The 20,589-nt window shown below is 42.3% G+C and overlaps 1 protein-coding gene across 1 annotated transcript in view; it reads left to right on the plus strand.

Annotated features, from left to right (window-relative positions):
• Positions 1-20,589, plus strand: part of galntl6 (polypeptide N-acetylgalactosaminyltransferase like 6) — a 242,319-nt gene that overhangs the window by 36,600 nt on the left and 185,130 nt on the right. The window contains exon 4 of the mRNA XM_043674606.1: positions 19,880-19,997. Within this exon, the coding sequence (XP_043530541.1) occupies positions 19,880-19,997 (118 nt within the window). The remainder of the gene's footprint in view (positions 1-19,879; positions 19,998-20,589) is intronic.

A 20,589-nucleotide genomic window follows, 5' to 3' on the forward strand; every position in this document is an offset into this window, starting at 1 on the left:
AGAAGTCTGTCATCCTTTCCTGGTCTGGCCAATAAAGGATCCTCACTAAAGAGCTACAGGAATGTAGTTGACTTGTAACTATCTTCTCAAGGGCAATTTGGACTATGCAGCAAAAGCTGGCCTTGCCAATGATGTCCACACCCTGTGAAAGAATAAAGAAAGCTGTGAGCAGTGAAGGGATATCATGATAGGTCAAGGTCAGAGGAACATACAGAGTGGCTATCTGGCTGAAGGATGTCGCAGAGATATTAATTCATATTAGATCTTCCCCTATAAACAATCTACCTGTTTTTAAAATCTTGCTTTTTCTGCAAGGAAGCTAAAACGGAAACGCACTGCGGCTTTCCAACATTTGAGAGTCAGCGTAGTCCTCTGTAGTTTATTGACATTGCAGTTTGAGTACTGTTTGGGGACATTAAGTAGACTTACATAGACTGCAGTGCTGTCTTTAGGAATCTGCACTCAGATAAGCAGAAAAGCCACTTCCCCAATTATTGCAAGCAAAGTGAAACCTGCACAGCCATCCACTGTGACTGATGCTGCTGGAGAGAAAACATTTCATTCCAGGGAACTGTCACTCTTGTTCACTGCACGACAATTATTTGTCTTTTTTTAGATTTCTAGGCTTGAGGTGTAATTGAGGGGCATAGGGGATTGCAAAGCCAAAGGAACAGGCTCAAAGAAGTTTCTGGTTTTTCTGTATGGGTAGTCTGTTGTGTGATTCCACACATAAGTGTACTATACATCTATCACATAACAGACACACATCAAACACACATCACCTGAACACACACAAACTTATGAACACACACACACCCCTCACGTGTACGTTTACATCAAATGTAAAAATATAAACACATACAAAAATAACATATACTTCTTTGAGTTCTGGCGTTTGTTTATACTCCCAAATAGTGTCTCACTAGTTTTTTTTGTAAATTGTAGTTAATAGAGATGACACTGTCATGTGTGTATGCGTATGTGTGTATATGAATGAATATATGTCTGTGTGTGTATATATCTGTCTACGTATGTGTGTATGTATGTGTCCGTGAATGTGTGCTTGTGTGTATGTCTATCTGTGTGCTTTTATGCATATGTGTATATGTGTGTGAGTGTGTCTATGTGTGTGTATATATCTGTTTGTGTGTGTATGTGTAAGTATGTGTGTGTGTTTGTGTTTGTGGGCGAGTATGTGTGTGTGTATGCGTGATTCTATTTGTGCATGTAATATTAAGCTAAGGACACTAACAGTGTACAGATATCATGCAATGAGCAGAATGCAGAATGTGCAGTTGCTATGAACAGACACAGGATAGGAAGCGAGAACAAGAGCAATGTGTCTCGTGGACCTTTACAAGAAGGCACTGGTATTGCTCTTGTAATACGCACGAAAGTCTAATTTCATTACAGTTAAGTGCTCACCTTTCAATTAGGTCTGGTAATTGAGTAACATTGTACAATACAACGCTGCAATAAATAGGCTGCAGTCTATTACAGAGCAGCAAATTGCTTTTGGCATTCACAGCTGGCCCCACTCCTCATCTTGTTTGCCGTCTTTCTGCAACCTAATTACATAGTTTAGTGGAGATCACTGCCCAGCTCCAATTCTCTGACCTCCCACCCACTGGGTGGTGTTGGATACAAACTGATGAGGATTTGAATCCTTCTGTTGCCACCAAGTAATTGTCTGTGGTCCTCCGTATTAATCTCCCTATGATTTGCAGTAAATGAAATATTATAATTACCTCCTTTCACTTCAACCCAAAACCATCCACCTCCCAGTTCTGATGTGGCTGACGATGGCAGATGCAATAATGGGCTGATCAAGGGGTTGATTCGAATACTTATTCCCCAGCTGGAGTAATAGAGCGGAGGCCAAATCATTAGCTGCCTGTCGCACTCACTCAGCCCAGGGTATGGTCGCTGTCAGCTTGAATACTTGTCACAGCAATAAGTTCGGTATCTTCACAGCCCTTCAAGTTGCTTCTAGATTCTGTCTCCCTCTTGCAAACGGAACCAAGCAGCTCTGGCAAACCAGTGACCTAGTCATGTTCCTTTCCAAACTCTCAAAGTACAATCTTCAGCTGATAACTTTGACCGAGTCAAGCCCCAACAGGCAGAACTTTTACTTGCTTATTTCCATCAGTTACTAAACAAAAGTTGTGCATTTAGTATTTCTTTTTCAACACAGAACCAATGGGTCAAATGGCTTTCTTTTCTCAGCTTTTGCTTCAGTGACACACAAGGCAAGGCACAGAGCAGGCGCTGTACTGTTACAGGTGAACAATGGTGAAGTAGCACAGCAGGATCTCAGGGCAGAACTCAGGGATTGATACAGTATCACAGGGACATTACTGAGTGAGCACTGTATTATCAGAGACAGTACTGAGGGAGCATTGTATTATCTCAGGGACAGTACTGAGAAAGCACTGTGTTATTGTAAGACAGGACTGAGTGAGCATTGCATATTCATAGGGACAATACTCGGGGAGCCCTGTAAAATTGCAGGGGCAATACTGAGGGAGCGCTGTATATTCTCAGTTGCAATACTGAGGGAGCACTGCACTATCATAGGGGCAGTAATGAGGGAGCACTGCATTATCGTGTGCTCAGTACTAAGGGAGCACTGCATTACCACAGGGACCACTGCATTATCACAGGGAGCAATATTGAAGGAGCACTGCAGTATCATAGGGGCAATACTGAGGGAGCACTGCACTGTCACTGGGGCAGTACTGAGGGAGCACAGCATTATCACAGGGAGCAATACTGAGGGAGCACTGCATTATCACAGGGAGCAACACTGAGGGAGCACTGCATTATCATAGGGGGCACTGCATTATCACAGAGAGCAATACTGAGGGAGCACTGCATTATCACAGGGGGAATACTGAGGGAGCACTGCATTATCACAGAGAGCAATACTGAGACAGCACTGCATTATCACAGGGAGAATACTGAGGGAGCACTGCATTATCACAGGGGGCACTGCATTATCACAGAGAGCAATACTGAGGGAGCACTGCATTATCACAGGGAGCAATACTTAGGGAGCACTGCATTATCACAGGGAGCAATACTGATGGAGCACTGCATTATCACAGGGGGCACTGCATTATCACAGAGAGCAATACTGAGGGAGCACTGCATTATCACAGGGGGAATACTGAGGGAGCACTGCATTATCACAGGGAGCAATATTGAGGGAGCACGGCATTATCACAAGGAGCAATACTTAGGGAGCACTGCATTATCACAGGGAGCAATACTGATGGAGCACTGCATTATCACAGGGGGAATACAGAGGGAGCACTGCATTATCACAGGGAGCAATACTGAGAGAGCACTGCATTATCACAGAGAGCAATACTGAGAGAGCACTGCATTATCACAGGGAGCAATACTGAGGGAGCACTGCATTACCACAGGGGGAATACTGATGGAGCACTGCATTATCACAGGGGGAATACTGAGGGAGCACTGCATTATCACAGGGGGAATACGGAGGGAGCACTGCATTATCACAGGGAGCAATACTGAGGGAGCACTGCATTATCACAGAGCAATACTGAGGGAGCACTGCATTATCACAGAGAGCAATACTGATGGAGCACTGCATTATCACAGGGAGCAATACTGAGGGAGCACTGCATTATCATAGGGAGTACTGCATTATCACAGGGGGAATACTGAGGGAGCACTGCATTATCACAGAGGGAATACGGAGGGAGCACTGCATTATCACAGGGACTGTACTGAGCGGGAACTGCACTATGGCAAGGACAGTACTGAGGCAGAAGTATGCTATCACAGAGACAACTGTGATATTGCAGAGCTGCTTCTGTACTGTCTCTGTGATAATGTAATACTCCCTCAGTACTGCTGCAAGGATCGTGCTGTGCTCCCTCAGTACTACCCCTGCAATTGTGTGGTGCTCCCTCAGTGTAACCCCTCCTATAATACTGCAATACTCCCTCAGTTCTGCCCTGAGATAGTGCTGTGCTGCCTCAGCATTGTTCCCCTGTAATAGTGCATCACCAGCTCTGTGCCTCGCTTCATGTGTTATTTAAACAGAAGCTGAGAAAAAAAATGCAATTTGGCCCATCAGTTCTACGCTGATCTGGAAAAAGAAATATCAAATGCACAAGTTTTGTACAGCAACTGATGGAAAGAAGCCGGTAATACTTCTGTCTGTTGGCCATGACTTCGTCAAAGCTATCAGCTGAAGATTGTACGTTGAGACTTTCGAAGGGAACGTGACTATGTCACTAGATTGCCGGTGCTGCTTGGTTCCACTCTGCAAAAGAACCTTGAAACAGCTTGAGGAGCACTGCATTTTTGCAGAAGAACAATTCAGAGGGAGCAATGCATTATCACAGGGGCAGTGTTGAGGGAGCACTGCAATGTAGCAGGGGCGATACTGAGGGAACATTGCATTATTGCAGGTTCAGTACTGAGAGAGCACTGTGCTATCGTATGGGCAGCACTGCACAATCACAGGAGCTGTACTGAGGAAGCACTGCACTATTGCTGGACAGCAGTGCAATATCAAAGGGATAATACTGAGAGAGCACTGCACTATCAGAGAGATGGAACTGAGGGAGAAGTGCACTAACAAGGGCTGTATGGAGGGAATTTTGTACTGAGGGAGACAGTATGGGAAGAGCACTTCATATATTTGTAGGTCATTACCTGGGAAGACTGCATTTTTGGAGTGATGTTACTGAGGATGCACCATACATTCAGAAGGGCAGTACTGCTGTTAATTCAGGGACAGAGTACTACAGTAACACTGTTGGAAGTGCTGTCTTTTAGGCATAGCTATTGAACCAAGAGCTCCCTCTTGCAAATGACATATATCCTGAAATCACAGTTTCAATGAAGATTTGGGAAAGATTATCTCATTGTCCTGGCGATACTTATCTCCCAACCAACACATAAAGCCAATCGCAAAGTCAGAAAGCTGTGGATATTGAAAATGTAAAATATCTGGACTGATGGTAGCATGAAATATTAATGCGGTTTCTCTCACTCTCTCTGCAGGTGCTGCTTGAGCTGCTGAGTGGTTCTCTAGCATTCTCTGTTTACCATTGCATAAAGCCAATTTTCTGTTCATTTTAATGCTGTTGTGTATGGGATCTTACTGTGCACAATTTACACCAGCTCATTTTCTTAATTGAAACAGTAATGAAGGTATTCCTTTGGTTGTAAAAGCACTTGGTAATGTCCTGGCAGTTTGAAACACACTAGCTAAAAATGCACATTCTTAGTCTTGAGTTACCAGGAAATATTTAAAATCATAGAATCCCTAACAGTGTGGAAGCAGGCCATTCAGTCCACACCGATCCTCTGAAGAGCATCCCTAGCCCTGTAACCCTGCAATTCCCAAGGTTAATCTACCTAACCTACACAGAAGAGCATTAGACTGCTAGATGCTGCTCACTCTTTAACAGTGGATACTTATTGACCATTCTAATAGAATGCTGGTCATGTTGAAGAGCAAATTATTTCTCCCTGGAGTCCTGGCCAATAATTAATCCTTCTGCAACATCATTTAAACAGATTATCTGATTACTCATCTCAGTGCTTTGTGTTGAACCTGGCTATGCAAATTTTAATAACACTATCGCAATAATAGGTGTCCTTCAAAAACCTGTTGTGGATTTAAAGGATTTTTGGATATCTTGAACTCAATAGAGGCACTATATAAATGCAGGTTTTCTCTGCTTTCTCTGCATTTCCATTCACGTAGTGCTGCAGCTGGAATCTTTGGGCTTAAGCCTCTTTTCTTAAATTAAATGCTTCTTTCGTTTCTGAATCTGCACTTTTCATTAACACTATTCTTGTCTTTCTTCTTGTGGTCAATAAAACCATAAAGTAATTATGGCACAGAGAAAAGCTCATCAAGTCCATGCTCACACAGCATTACGCATGGATGGGAAGTCTTTCATTTTTATAATGTCACTTATAGCTGTAGCCACACTTCATTTTAGGTGCTTCCCCGATTGTAGAACACTTTGCAATGTCCTTAGCATTGCATAAGGTAATGGGTACGAACAGATTAAATCCGAGCAAAGATGGAGCTCCACCACACCGAGATATAACACAAAGTGGAGCATTGAGCAGTGCGTGGGGTTGTTTGGAAGTTGTAATTGGAGACAATCATGTTTTCTATTCACAATCGAAAACAGAAATCTCTGGAAAAACTCAGCAGGTCCGGCAGCATCTGTAGAGACAAAGCTGAAGAAACATTTCGGTTCCAGTGACCTCTTTCAGAATTGATTGTAACTGGAAAAGATTGGCACATATGCTCAATACGGGATGGGGGAAGGAGTAAACTATGGTGGAGTTGGAGCCCAGAGAGAGACAGAGAAACAGTTGAACAGACAAAGGAATGGGTTAAGGTCAGCCTGGACAATGAATAGCCACTAATGGCACTGTTAGCGGCTGGGTTGTGTGTGGTAGCAGACCATGTGATGACAAGGCCTGGTGTGTGGGGTTTGGGGTAAGGACATGGGAGATGGTGCTCAGGACCTAAAATTATTGAATTCGACATTGAGCGTTCCCAAGCAGAAAGTGAGGTGCTGTTCTTTCAGCTTGTGCTGAGCTTCACTGGAGCCCTGCAGCAAGCCTGAGACAGAGATGTTGGCCAGGGAACACGTTGGTGTGTTAAAGTGGCAGGCATGTCTTCTACTCTTTTTTTTCCATGAGCAGAATGTAATGTATGAATAGTGACTTAGGTGGTTTGAATCTTGACTTGTTACCTATGATAAGTCTGCTGAAGTTTTTTTGTTCTTCCATCTAACTACAAGAAAGCCCCCGACTACCAGAGGAGAAAAGATACCAAGGCCTTGTTCTCACTATTACTACAGTTGGGTTGGCAAAGATGGAAGATTCAATTTTAATGCACCCACATTACCTTACCTTCTCCTGCCCCAGTTTGCACATACTTCTCACTGCCAGTTTGATCCTCAGCCCTTCTTTCTTCTTCACTCCCACCTCTTCAATTGTTCCCTCAAGATGTCTAACCCCCTATTCCCCAGTTCGCTAGATTTAAGCCTGAGGATCCAAAAACCTTGAAAACCTTTCCACCTGCTGCTTTATGTTCCTCCTTCCTAAGGAGGCTACATATTGGTGAGGGTTGTAAAACTAGCTGTTTAGGCGTCTATTTCACAGCAACCTATCATTTGTGGTCTCCTGGTAGCCAAGCACAGCATGGAACCATGTGGCTCATGGCTGCCAGATTTGCCCTCTTTCTTCATTTTATGCGCTTCTGGCATGGCAAACCCTACAGAGAAATCAAAACTTCATAGGTCCCTTAGTTGAAAATTGGAAGATGAAGGCCATTCAGCCCCTTCAAGCTATTCCACTATTCAATTACATCTTGCATCTAAATTCATCCATCTGCCTTGCTTCTGTCATCTTTCACAGTCTTACCAAACAAAAAACTATTGATTTCAGTTTTGAAATTTTCAACTGACCACTCAACAGATTTTTGGAGAGTGAATTCCAGATTCCCCACACCTCTCTGTTTCAATTTAAAGGATTTACTCAATTGTTCTGCTTCTACACCCAATGTCAGCTCACCACCAGAGACATTAAAACCTCTCCCCTCCTCCCTACCTGAGAAAGTACCCAATCCACGATGTGCCCAATCAAGTCACCCATTGGTCTCATTGTCCCTGAGTTAGCGAGATATTTCCTCCACTGATCACTGTACAGCCATCCTAGTGGAAGTACCTCAAATTTGAAGTTGGGCATATTTAGATTTTTGATTAGCATTTATCGTTCATCTCTAATTGCTTTGATGAAGGAGATAGTGAGTGAAGCAGTTCAGTGATCTTGGCCCAGCGACAATACAGGAATACATTTCTAAGCCAGTGTGGTGTGTGGCTTGGAGGGAATTTGCAGGTGATGGTGGTCCTATGCATTTACTGATCTTAGCCTTTTAGTGATAGAGGTTGAGGATTTGTGAGGTGCTGTAAAAGGAGCCTTGGCGAGGTTCAACTTTGTTGTACAGTGAATGATCGACCCTTATCATCAACGTAACTCTGGTACTGGAGATGAATGGACACTCAAAGAGGAGCAGAACATCAGAGTCACCATGTCCAGGAGAAGGTAAGGCACAGATGAGAATGATGCGGTGAATATGAAGAGGGTTTTCACTTATTGGAAAGGCCATAACTTTAAAGCCATAAATGTAAGATGATCACAAATATTTGATAGTCGGAGGAGTCAAGATCTACAGGGGGCAGACAGGAATGTGGGGTTCAGACCACAACCAGATCAGTCATGATCTTATTGAATGGGAGAGCAAGCTTGAAGGGCCACATAGCATAATTCAACTCTAAAGATCGATGGTCTTATGAATAAATGCTTCAAGGAATTCAAGAGAAACCTCTTGTGGTATGGAATTAAACAAGTGGAATTCATGACAAGTAATAATTCAGTATCAATAGCAAATAGATTCTGAATGTGTGATATTCTGTTATTGGTTGTAAGGAATGAGTGTTGCTGTGATCTTTCACAGTCATACCTAACAAAAATCTATCGATTTCAGTTTTGCCAATTATTGCCAATGCTTAACTGCTCGTGAAAAGATGATGGTGAGCTGCCTTCTTGAACCATTGCAACCCTGCGCTGGTCTGTGTTTTGTTTTTGTCCTGTAGTTTTGATATAACCGAGTGCCTTTCTCAGCCTTTTCAGAAGGTGGTTAACAGTCAACCACAGTTTGCTTTGATGTGGAGGTCAGATTGTTGAATTTCCTCGCCTGAATGACATTACCAAACCAGATGGATTTTTATGACAATCCAGTAGTTTTATGAGCACTATAAATGAGCATAGCATTTCATTCCAGATTTATTAAGTATTTTCATTTACATACCCCCCAGGTATAGTGGGATTTGGACTCATGCTGCTGGAGTATTAGGTCTGACCTTTGAATTACTAGTCCTGTGACATTATCATTATGCCACTGTTCCCCTCTGCATGAATAAAGAATATGGATCCACAAATGTGATAGTCATCGCAAAGTAAGTAAACTTTGCGTAGCTTCCAAGGTATGAATAATCTGTTACTCAGTGGACAGTAGGATGTATTGGAAGGGAATTTATTAAATCACTGCAAAATAATTACTGGGATAATCATCTGTTTGATCATAAAATTGCATAGAATTATAAATGCATTGATATGAATTAATAATGTAATTAGTTACTGAAATTTCAATGTTATTAATGGAATTAATTAGGAAAATTTCATGAGATTACAGAGTTAAAGAGATGTATTAAATGCAGAGGATGTTACAATAATTGGGTAAGACAGAGAATGAATCAATCATCTTTTGCATGCTTTGTATCTTGGCTAAAGTGAAGTGTGTTCTGCTAGCAGATTAAACACTCACCACTCAGGGACAGGAACTTTTTGTGTATTGATGATGTCAGAGGAGGTAATGTTCAATGGTATCACCATTGTTGAATTCCCCGCTATCAAAATCCTGTTGGGGGGAGGGGTCCTCATTTTACAGTGAGTTGTAGAGGAAGAATTTTATCACCCTGAAATAAGACAAAGAACTGCAGGTGCTGAAGATCTGAAACAAAATAGAGGTTGCTGGAGAAATCCAACACATCTGGCGGCATCCATGGAGAGAAAGCATTGTTCACATTTCGAGTCCAGTCACCCTTCTTCAGTCACGTTAGCTGGGCTGGGTATGAAGCAAGATTAAACAAACAGTGTCTCACCAAGGAGACTATCCAAACCACCAAGGTGGACTGTGTGGCTAGCGATCAGGCTTGACATGCTGGTTGGTGATGTCCTTGCTACCTACATTTAACATGAATTTGCTATTTTAATCAACATGGGAATCTCTGCTTAATTTGAAATACTGATGTGGCCACATTTGAACTTAGCTATCGGAGGCATGCAAGGATCTTGGTCACAGTTAACACTGTATCAGAAATGTATTCCAATAAATCAACCTGTTGGTTAGCAAGAGTCAACAGCCAGATCCATCAAAAGGACTTATCAGGAAAGGTTGGAAAAAGCGAAGGTTGACTGGTGAGCTAATGCAAATCTTCAAAGTTAAGTGAATGAGTTTGATAGACAAGGGAGGAGTTCGAACTAGCAAAATAGAGAGAGTCACGAAATAAATTCAACAGGATATTCAGCAGAAACTTCTTTACCCAGTGAGACGTGAGAATGCGAACCTTGCTAATTTAAGGAGAATTCAACTGATTAGCATAGACACATTTACGGCCAAGCTAAATAAGAAATAAGATATATAGGAGCAGCAGTAGATTGTACTGTCTGATACTTCTGCAAGATTCCTGCTAACACTACCTCCAATTTCTTGTCTTTCCCAACATCCCTTGATTCCTAAGGGAACAGAAATCTGTCCCTCTCAGCCTTAATATTGCAGTGGAAATGGTTTGGTGATATTGTCATGCTTTTACTAATATATATTACTGATTTAGATCTTGGTGTGCAGGGGAACAGTTTCAAAGTTTGCGGATGACCTGAGACTTGGAAGAATTCTAAACTGTGAAAAGGACAATGTGAAACACAAGTGGTGAAGTGGGCAAGACAGATAGCAGATGAAGTCCAATGCTGAGAATTGTGAGATGATACACGTTTGATGGAAAAATGTTGAAAGACAACATAAAATAAGGAGTACAGCTCTAAAGGGGCTGGAGGAGCAGAGGGACCTGGTGAATGTGTGCACAGGTTATTGAAGGTAACAGGACACCTACAGACAGAAGTGAATAAAACAGTGTTCTTGGCTCGAAAATTAGAGCACAGAGTACAAGATGGGGGAGGTAGTGTTGAATTTGTATAAAACATTTGTCAGACCTCAGCTGGGGTGTTGTGTACAGTTATGGGTGCCATATTATAGAAAAGATGTGAGTACTTTAGAGAGAGTGCAGAAATTATTTGCAAGAATGGTTCCAAGAATGAGAAACTTCAGTGATGAAGAAATCAGGACTATTGTCCCTCGAGAGAAGAATGCTGAGAGGAGATTTCATAGAGGTTTTCACAATTATGAGTATCTGGACAGAGTAAATAGGAAGAAGCTATTCCCGTTCATAAAATAGAAAAGAACAAAGAGGCATAAATTGAAAAGAAGCAAAGGTGATCAGAGAAACAACTTTCTCACACAGCGAGTAGTTAAGGTAGACAATGCACTGCCTGGAAACATGGTGGAGGCAAGTTCAATGGAGGCATTCAAGAGTATATTGGCTACTAATTTGCAAAGTAACAGTGTGCGGAGACATGGGGAAAGGCCAGGCTATTGGCAGTAGGGAATAGAAATAATTCAGGCATGGTGGGATGAATACTCTCCTTCTGTGCCATAATAATTCTGTGATCCTGTGCACTTCAATAGCTTTGCCATTGTTTTGACAGTGAAATTTGGACAATTGTAATTTTACCTAACTATCTTCAAAAAGGTTGATTCTAACTCAAAAGTGTGGTAAGGGCTTGTGTCTGTTACATTCCTGGTCAATGTGCATTGGCTCAAAATCTTTCTTCTTGGTTTATCTAGAGGGAGTAGAACAAGCACGAGACTAACCAGTCCAGGCCAGAGCAACATAGCACCTTTAATGTAGTAAATGTTCCTAACGTATTTCACAGATGAGCTGTGCACATAATTAGACACCAAGCCAATTATTGAACTTCCCCAGTGCTGTGGGTTGGAGAACTCCAAAGTTTCACCAGCCACTTAGAGAATACGTCGCTCCACACTTACGTATTAAATGACCTACTGTTTGGCCTGAGATTATGGCCTTGGATTTTAGACTTAAGAGATTGGCTTTCTGTGGCAGATTTTCTGAGCAGTGGCAAATTATCTCTCTGCTCCTTCTTTTCTACACCACAAAAGAGCTCTGTATTTCGGACAGTAGATTCCGATCAGGGCTCAATCAGAAAATGTGGAGCTATGCCTCCATCCTGACATGTCCCATTGAGGTGGGGAGGCAGACCACACCTCCTTCTTCACAGCAGTCAGTTGCCATATTCTGTCATGTCAGCTGCCTGTCAAAGGGTAATTATGTATGAGTTAGGTTGACAGGAGGGTACAATGCCAGATGAGTAGGTGGGGTTTGGGTAATAATTATTTAGATTGCCAAGTTGATAGGGAGCCAAGTGGATAGGGAGTATGGTGGCAGGCATATGATGTCAGGTGGGAAGGGTCTCAAGTGTGTGGCAAGGTGATTGGCACTGCTGCCTCACAATGCCAGGGACCTGGATTCAAACCCAACCTCCAGACTGATTGTATGGAGTTTGCACACTCCCCCTGTGTCTGAGGGAGTTTCAGCCAATGCTCCAATTTCGTCCCACAAAGATGTGCACGTTAGGTGGATTAGCCATGCTAAATTGCTCCATAGTGTCTAGAGATGTGTAGGCTAGGTGGGTTAGCCATGTAAATGCAGGGTTTCGAAATATGGTTGAAAAGAGGTGATGGGGGCAGGGGTGATGGGGCAGGGGCGTGAGGGCGGAGGTGTGAGGGCGGAGGTTAGGTCTGAGTGTATTGTTTTACGGAGGATCGGTGCAGACCCGGTGGGCTGAATGACTTCTTTCTGCACTGTAGGGATTCTATGATTCTAAGTGAATGAGGTAGAGTGTCAAGTGGATAGGGTTCAATGCAGGCAGGGTGTTGGGTCCATTCTGAAATCCTGGGAAAGGTGAAAAAAACAGATTTTCAAAAAAAAATTAACAGAGATAACTGGAAACAATCGCTCAGTACAATTTGTGAAGTATCTGACTACCTGCCTATTTAATGCAACCATTTTTGTACTTAATCAGTTTCTCTCTCTCCCTCTCTGCATGTGCTTCAATCTCTCTGAAATAAAACATAGAACATAGAACAGTACAGCACAGTCCAGGGCCTTCAGCCCTCGATGTTGTGCTGACCTTTTATCCTGCTTTAAGGTCAAATTAACCTACATATCCTTCATTTTGTTATCATCTATACGCCTATCCAAGAGTCGCTTAAATGTCCCTATTGTATCTGATTCTAATACCACTGCTGGCAGTGCATTCCATGTACCCACCACTCTCTGAGTAAAGAACCAACCTCTGACATCTCCCCTAAAACTTCCTCCAATCACCTTAACATTATGCCCCCTTGTAAGAGTCAATTCTACCCTGGGGAAAAGTCGCTGACTATTCACTCTATCTATGCCTCTCATTATCTTGTACACCAAGTCGCCTCTCACCCTTCTTCACTTCAAAGAGAAAAGCCTTAGCTCCCTTAACCTTTCTTCGTAAGACATGTCCTCCAGTCCAGGTAGCATCCTGGTAAATCTCCTCTCCACTCTCTCTAAAGCTTCCACATCCTTTCTATAATGAGGCGACCAAATCTGAACACACTATTCCAAGTGTGGTCTAACCAGGGCTTTATACAGCTGCAACATAACCTTGCATCCCTTAAACTCAATCCTCCTGCCAATGAAAGCCAACACACCATACGACTTCTTGACAACCATATCAACTTGGGTGGCAGCTTTGAGGGATCTATGGACATGGAACCTAAAGATCTCTCTGTTCCTCCACACTGCCAAGAATCCTGCCTTTAACCCTGTATTCTGCATTCAAATTCAACGTTCCAAAATGAATCACTTTACACTTTTCCAAATTGAATTCCATCTGCCACTTATCAGTCCAGTTCTGAATTCTGTCAATGTCCTCTTGCAACCTACAATAGCTCTCCACATTATCCACAACTCTACCAACCTTCGTGTCATCAGCAATCTTACTAACCCACCGTTCCACTTCCTCATCCAAATCATTGATAAAAATCACAAAGAGCAGAGGTCACAGAGTAGTCAAATATCCCTGTATCCCATGCCTCCGTACTTTCTGAATGAGCCTGCCATGGGAACCTTATCCTTGCTAAACCTTTAGCCTTGCTAAAATCCATATACACACATCCACTGCTCTACCTTTATCAATGTGTTTGTCACATTCTCAAATAATTCAATAAGGCTTCTGAGGCATGACCTGCCCCTCACAAAGCTATGCTGACTATCTCTAATCAAACTATGGTTTTCCAAGTAATCATAAATGCGGGCTCTCATAATCCTCTTCGATAATTTGCCCACCACAGACATCAGACTAACTGGCCTGTAATTCCCTCCCTATTCCCTGTCTTGAACAAGGGAATAACATTTGCCATCCTCCAATCATCTGGCACTACTCCAGTGAACAGTGAAGATGCAAAGATCATTGCCATAGGTGCAGCAAACTCTTCCCTTGCTTCCTGTTGCAATCTTGGGTATATCCTGTCTGGCCCGGGGGACTTATTTATCCCTTGCATTTCATGTTTTTAAGCACATCCTCCTTCTTAACATCAACCTGTTCTAGCATTTCAGTCTGTTTCACATTGTCCTAACAAACATCAAGGTCCCTCTCAGTAGTGAATTCTGAAGCAAAGTATTCATTAAAGACCTCCCCACCTCCTCCAACTCCAGGCACAAGTTCCCTCCACTATCCTTGATCAGCCGTACCCTCACTTTGACCATCCTCTCATTCCTCACATAAGTGTAGAATGCCTAAGGGTTTACCATAATCCTACCCACTAAAGCTTTTTCATGCCCCCTTCTAGCTCTCCTAAGTCCATTCTTCAGTTCCTTCCTGGCTACCTTGTAACTCTCTAAAGCCCTGTCTGATCTTTGTCTCCTCAACCTTAAGTAAGCTTCCTTCTTCTTCTTGATTAGATGTTGTGCGTTCCTTCACCCTCCCATCCCTTCCTTGCCTCAGGGGGACAAACCTATCCAGCTCTTTCAGCAAGTGCTTCCTAAACAACCTCCACATTTCTGTAATGCATTTCCCTGAGAACATCTGTTCCCAATTTAGGCGCCTCAGTTCCTGCCTAATAGCATTATAATTCCCCTCCCCCAATTAAATACTTTACCATACCATCTGCTCCTATCCCTCTGCATGACTATAGTAAAGGTCAGGGAATTGTGATCACTATCACCAAAATGCTCTCCCACCGAGAGATCTGACACCTGGCCTGGTTCATTGCCAAACATTAAATCCAATATGGCCTCCCCTCTAATCAACCTATTGAGTCAGGAATCTTTCCTGGACACACCTGACAAAAACTGCTCCATCCAAACTACTTGAACTAAGGACGTTCCAATCAATATTAGGGAAGTTAAAGTCATGCATAACAACAACCCTGTTGCTTCTGCACCTTTCCAAAATCTGCCTCCTAATCTGCTCCTCCGTGCCTCTGTTGCTGTTTGAGGTTTATTTTTAGAAAAATCACAATAAAGTGACTGCTCCTTTCCTGTTTCTGACTTCCACCCATACCGACCCTGTACACAAACCCTCCTGGACAACCTTCCTTTCTGCAGCTGTGATATTATCCCTGATTAGCAATGCCACACCCCTACCTCAGTCAGTTACTGGGGACCATTATTAGTAGACGAGTTAATGAACATGTATAGGTTTCTTTCAATGCATATTTAATTGAAAAAAGAATATTATTGGAATGGAACTGTAAAATTGAGTGATTTATACTTACCTAGTACAGCCACATTAGCAACAAGCAGATTCCGAGGTGTTTTGATGCACAAAGCATTAATGTGAGCTTGAGGTGCCAATCTAACCATGAGTTTACTGACATTCTCTGTTGCAACTTCAGTTTTAAAATGACTTTCCAACATAGGCAGAAAGCTCTACACACACAGTTATGTTATTAGGCTCAGTGTGACACACAGCAATATGCAGAAGCCTTGATACTGGGAACTGCCCATCACACCGTATAGAATAATGCTCTTCTGTAATGGTGCCCCTAATGAGTGTTGACTTGCAGTACAGAACTGAAATTGAAGGTGTTTTTTTCTTCAGAATTTAATACAATAATCCATCAGTCATGTTGATTTTCATGTGCATGATTATAATGCTGATTGAAACCTTGACAGTTTGGTTATATTTTACTTTACACAGTTGCATAAAGCAGGCAAAGAGTGAAGTAGTGGAAAGATAAAAGTATTAATAATGAAGGTGATGAATCTACACTTCCTTCAGAACTGTAGCCCAGTGGATTGCTGTCTTGCCTCAGAATCAGTCAGCCAGCTCCAATGATTTCAGCACAAATTCTAGAATCACACTCTCAGGGTGTGCTGCACTTTCAAAGATGCAGTCTTCCAGATCTGCTAAATAGCACCCTTCTGAAGTTAGTCAGTTCTGAATAGGTTATTCCAGACTCAAAACATTATCTCTGTTTCTCTCTCCATAATGCTGCCAGATCTGCTGAGTTTCTCTAACATTCTCTGTGATTACAGCATCTTTCTATGACCATATCACTCAATGATTCCTGTCACTGGCATTTGCCTGTGAGAAGATGAACAACTTGTTGTTTCTTGAGCTGGGAGTAATTAGGAGGTAAACAGACAGCTCTATAAGTGTCTGGTTGTTGGAGCCTTGTCAGCTAATTCAATGTGACTTTGAAAGTAATAAACAAAAAAACTGCTTGTGAAGAATCTTCCATGTTAGAATACTTCTCCCTTTCTTTCAGGTATATTTCAAAGTCTTTCAGATCTTTAGGTGTTAAAAAAAATTCAATTCCTACATTCTTCATTTAAGCTTAAAGTAATTAATTAGACCATAAGACATAGGAGCAGAAAGTAGGCCATTGAGTCTGCTCTGCCATTCAATCATGGCTGATATGTTTCTCAATCCCATTCTCTCACTTTCTCCCCATAATCCTTGATCTCCTTTACAATCAAGAACCTATCTATCTCTGTCTTAAATATACTCATGGACTGGCCTCCACAGCCTTCTGTGGCATTGAATTCCATAGATTCACCACTCTCTGGCAGAAGAAGTTTGTCCTTATCTCCTTTCTAAAAGATCTTCCCTTTACTCTAAGGCTGTGCACTCAGGTCTTAGTCTTCCAACCAATGGAAACATCTTCCCTCATCCACTCTGTCCAGGCCATTCGTTATTCTGTAAGTTTCAATTAGATCCCCCTTCATACTTCTAAATTCCATCAAGTATAGACCCAGTGTCCTCAACTGTACCGCATATGTTACATTGTTCATTCCTGGGACCATCCTCGTGAATCTCCTCTGAATATGCTGCAGAGCCAGTACATCCTTCCTGAAAAATGAGGTCCAAAACTGCGCGCAATACTTCAAATGTATCCTGACCAGAGCCTTAAAGACCCTCAGAAGTACATAACTGTTTTCATATTCAAGTCTTCTCAAAAATAAATGCCAACATTGCATTTGCCTTTATAACTCAACCTGCAAGTTTACCTTGAGGGAATCCTGGAATGGAACTCCAGGTTTCTTTGCATTTGAGACTTCTGAATTTTTTCTCTATTTAAAAATAGTCCATGTCTCTATTCTTCCAACCAAAGTGCATGACCTCACACTTTCCCACGTTGTACTCCATCTGCCACTTCTTTGTCCACTCTCCTAACCTGTCCAAATCTTTCTGTAGCCTCCCAGCCACCTTGTCCTTCCTGTCCCTCTATCTATCTTTGTATCATCTGCAAACTTAGCCAGAATGACCTCAGTTCCTTCATCTTGATCATTAATATACAAAGTTGTAGTTCCAACACAGAGCTTTGCGGAGGACCACTTGTAACTGGCTGCCATCCTGAAAAAGACCCTTTTTGTCCCCACTCTCTGCTTTCTACCAGACAGCCAATCTTCTATCCATGCTAGCACCTTGCCCCTAACACCATGGGCCCTTATCTTACTTAGCAGCCTCCTGTGTGACACAGTGTCGAAGGTCTTCCTGAAATCCAGATAGATAACATTCATTGGTTGTACTTGATCTAAACTGCTCGTTACTTCCTCAAGCAATTCTGGCAGATTTGTCAGGCATGACCTCCCTTGATGAAACCATGCTGACTTTGCCCCACACTTCCAAGTATTTAGAAATCTCAGTCCTCACAATGGACTCCAAAATGAAGGGCTTATGTCTGAAACATCGATTTTCCTGCTCCTCGGATGCTGCCTGACCTGCCTGATGCATTTCCAGCACCACACGCTCAACTCCAAAATCTAACCTTAGCTGAGGTTAGGCTGATCGGCCTGTAATTTTCCATTGGGAAAATTCACTTGGGAATTGTCTCTATTGGCACTATTAAGTCTTACTTTCTTCTTTTTAATGTCTGAAAGAAATATTAGAAATTAAGTTAGGTTAAAATCGGCTCAGGTGATGAGTTCCAGTTGGCCAGGCCATTATTACCAAGGGAACTCAGTTCAACGAGCTCCACAAAGAGACCAGTTAGTGATTTCCCATGGGCCTTGTGAAGGTTATCTCATTTCCAAAGATCAGTGTTGGACAGCTTATCTCTATTAAATACTCTGCCCCTTTGTCTTAAATTCAACAACCAGCACGAATAATTACATATTCAAATTACAATTAAAAGCAAGAGTAGGCTGACTCCATATTTCCACAATTTCTGCTCTAATTTCTCTCAATCTGCTCTATCTGTTTCACTATTTATTTTGAAAACTTGAATGGAATCCATGCCCTCAGCTTCTAAATTCCAGGGAATTCATCTCACCTTGTAGTTTAACCTATAGAACATAGGTATAACTTCAGTAAACCTACACTGTATTGACTTCAAGATGAATGTATCTCACCCCAAGAGTAATGCACCATCTAAATCCCTACAAATATACATCTTTTGACATTCTCGCGATTGAGCAAGTCCAGCGAAAGTTCACCAGACTGATTCCTGGGATGGCAGGACTGACACATGAGAAATTGTATTCGCTGGAATTTAGACAAATGACGGAGCAATCTCATAGAAACATATAACATCCTGATGGGATTGGACAGGCTAGACGTGAGGAGAATATTCCTGATGTTGGACGAGTCCAGAACTAAGGAAGTTTCCCCAAAAAAAGCTGTTAGGGCAGTTTATTAGATATATTCAAGGGGGAGCTGGACATGACCTTTGTGGCTAAAGGGATCAAGGGGTATGGGTACCAAGCGGGAACAAGATACTGAGATTGCATGATTAATCATGATCGGATTGAAGGGTGGAGCAGGCTCGAAGGGCCGAATGGCCTTCTCCTGTTCCTATTTTCTATGTTTCCATATTAAATTCCTACATCCATGTCCAGACTACTGTTTTACTCATTACACTCTTTTATTCACAGCTAATGTTTTATAGTTGACAAACCAGCACTTGATATGTTGAGAGGGCTAATTAGAGTAGGTAAGGAGAAACAGTTCTCACCTGTAAAAGAAATGAGAAAGACAGGACATAGATTTAAAGTGATTTGCCAAAGGAGCATCCAAACATATAAACAGGGAACAAGGATAGGCCACTTAGTCCGCTAAGCCTGATCTGCCATTCAGTATGATCATGGCTGATCCGATTTTAACCCTCGACTCTATGTTCCTGCATATTCCTGATAATCTTTCATCTCCTCGGTAAAAATTGATGTAGCACTGTCTGACAAATACTTAAAGATTCTGCATCCACAGGTTTTTGATGCAGCGAATTCTAAAGACTCCCAACCCTCTGAGGAAAATGAGCAAACAAGGTGTGAGAATGAAACTTTTTCACTCAGCGAGTAGTTAGGATGTGGAATACGCTGCCTGGAAATGGGGTGGAGGCAGATTCAACTGTGACAGTCAAAGGGATATGGGACAATTATTTGCATGGAAAAAATGGGCAAGGGTACGATGAAAAAGCAGGGGATTGGCACGAGGTAATGATGCACATTTGAAGAGCCCATGGGCCAAGATGCAATGGGCCAAATGGCCTCCAACGGGCATTGTAACAATTCTGTGATTGTGGGTTTTTCACCCCGTTACTTCAATGATTTTCTGTTGCGTGATCCTCAATAAACTCTAAATGGAAGCAATAATACACAGTATTTAGTTTTGTTTTATCTTTCAGATCTCCTGTCATGGCAGGTGGCTTGTTTGCTGTTGATCAGCGGTGGTTCTGGGAATTGGGTGGCTATGATTCAGGACTGGAAATCTGGGGAGGCGAACAGTATGAGATATCATTCAAGGTAAGTTAGCCCTGCAGGACATTTGTACTGCCAACTTTAACCACCGTACTGCACATTTTACATCATTGACTTTGAAAAAATGGTTTATTTATAGATCTCCTCTTCAGCCCACCATTTTGTTCTTTCGTTGTTGCTCATTCACATACAAAAAAGATTTCAGCCTCTGACTGATTTTCTTCATAAGGAGCAGGAATGGGCCATTCAGCCCCTCTAATCTGTTTCACCCTCCAACTGGAAAATGTATGAACTACCTCTCAATTCTATTTACTTGCTTTCTGTCTAAGCCCTTGATACCCTTATTCAACAATATTCTATCAACCTCACTCAAGGAAGTGTGTTCCCTAGGCAACCTTTTGAGGGGGAGCAGTGAAGACTGTAAAGATGGGGGGAGGTGAATCCACAGAAGAATGTGAACATGGTATATTGAGTTTGAAGCATTTTGCACCAAGAGGAAATGTAGGTCAACAAGGAAATGGGTTTGGGATCCTGTACACTTCAGCTATGGGGAGCAAAGTTTTAGAGTGAGTGAGTTTAACAGCAGGTGGAAAGTGGGAGCATGGGCAGGAGATCATTGCAGGGAATAGAAGTATCT

Source organism: Chiloscyllium plagiosum, chromosome 2 (assembly GCF_004010195.1).
Source record: "Chiloscyllium plagiosum isolate BGI_BamShark_2017 chromosome 2, ASM401019v2, whole genome shotgun sequence".
Lineage (NCBI taxonomy): Eukaryota > Metazoa > Chordata > Chondrichthyes > Orectolobiformes > Hemiscylliidae > Chiloscyllium > Chiloscyllium plagiosum.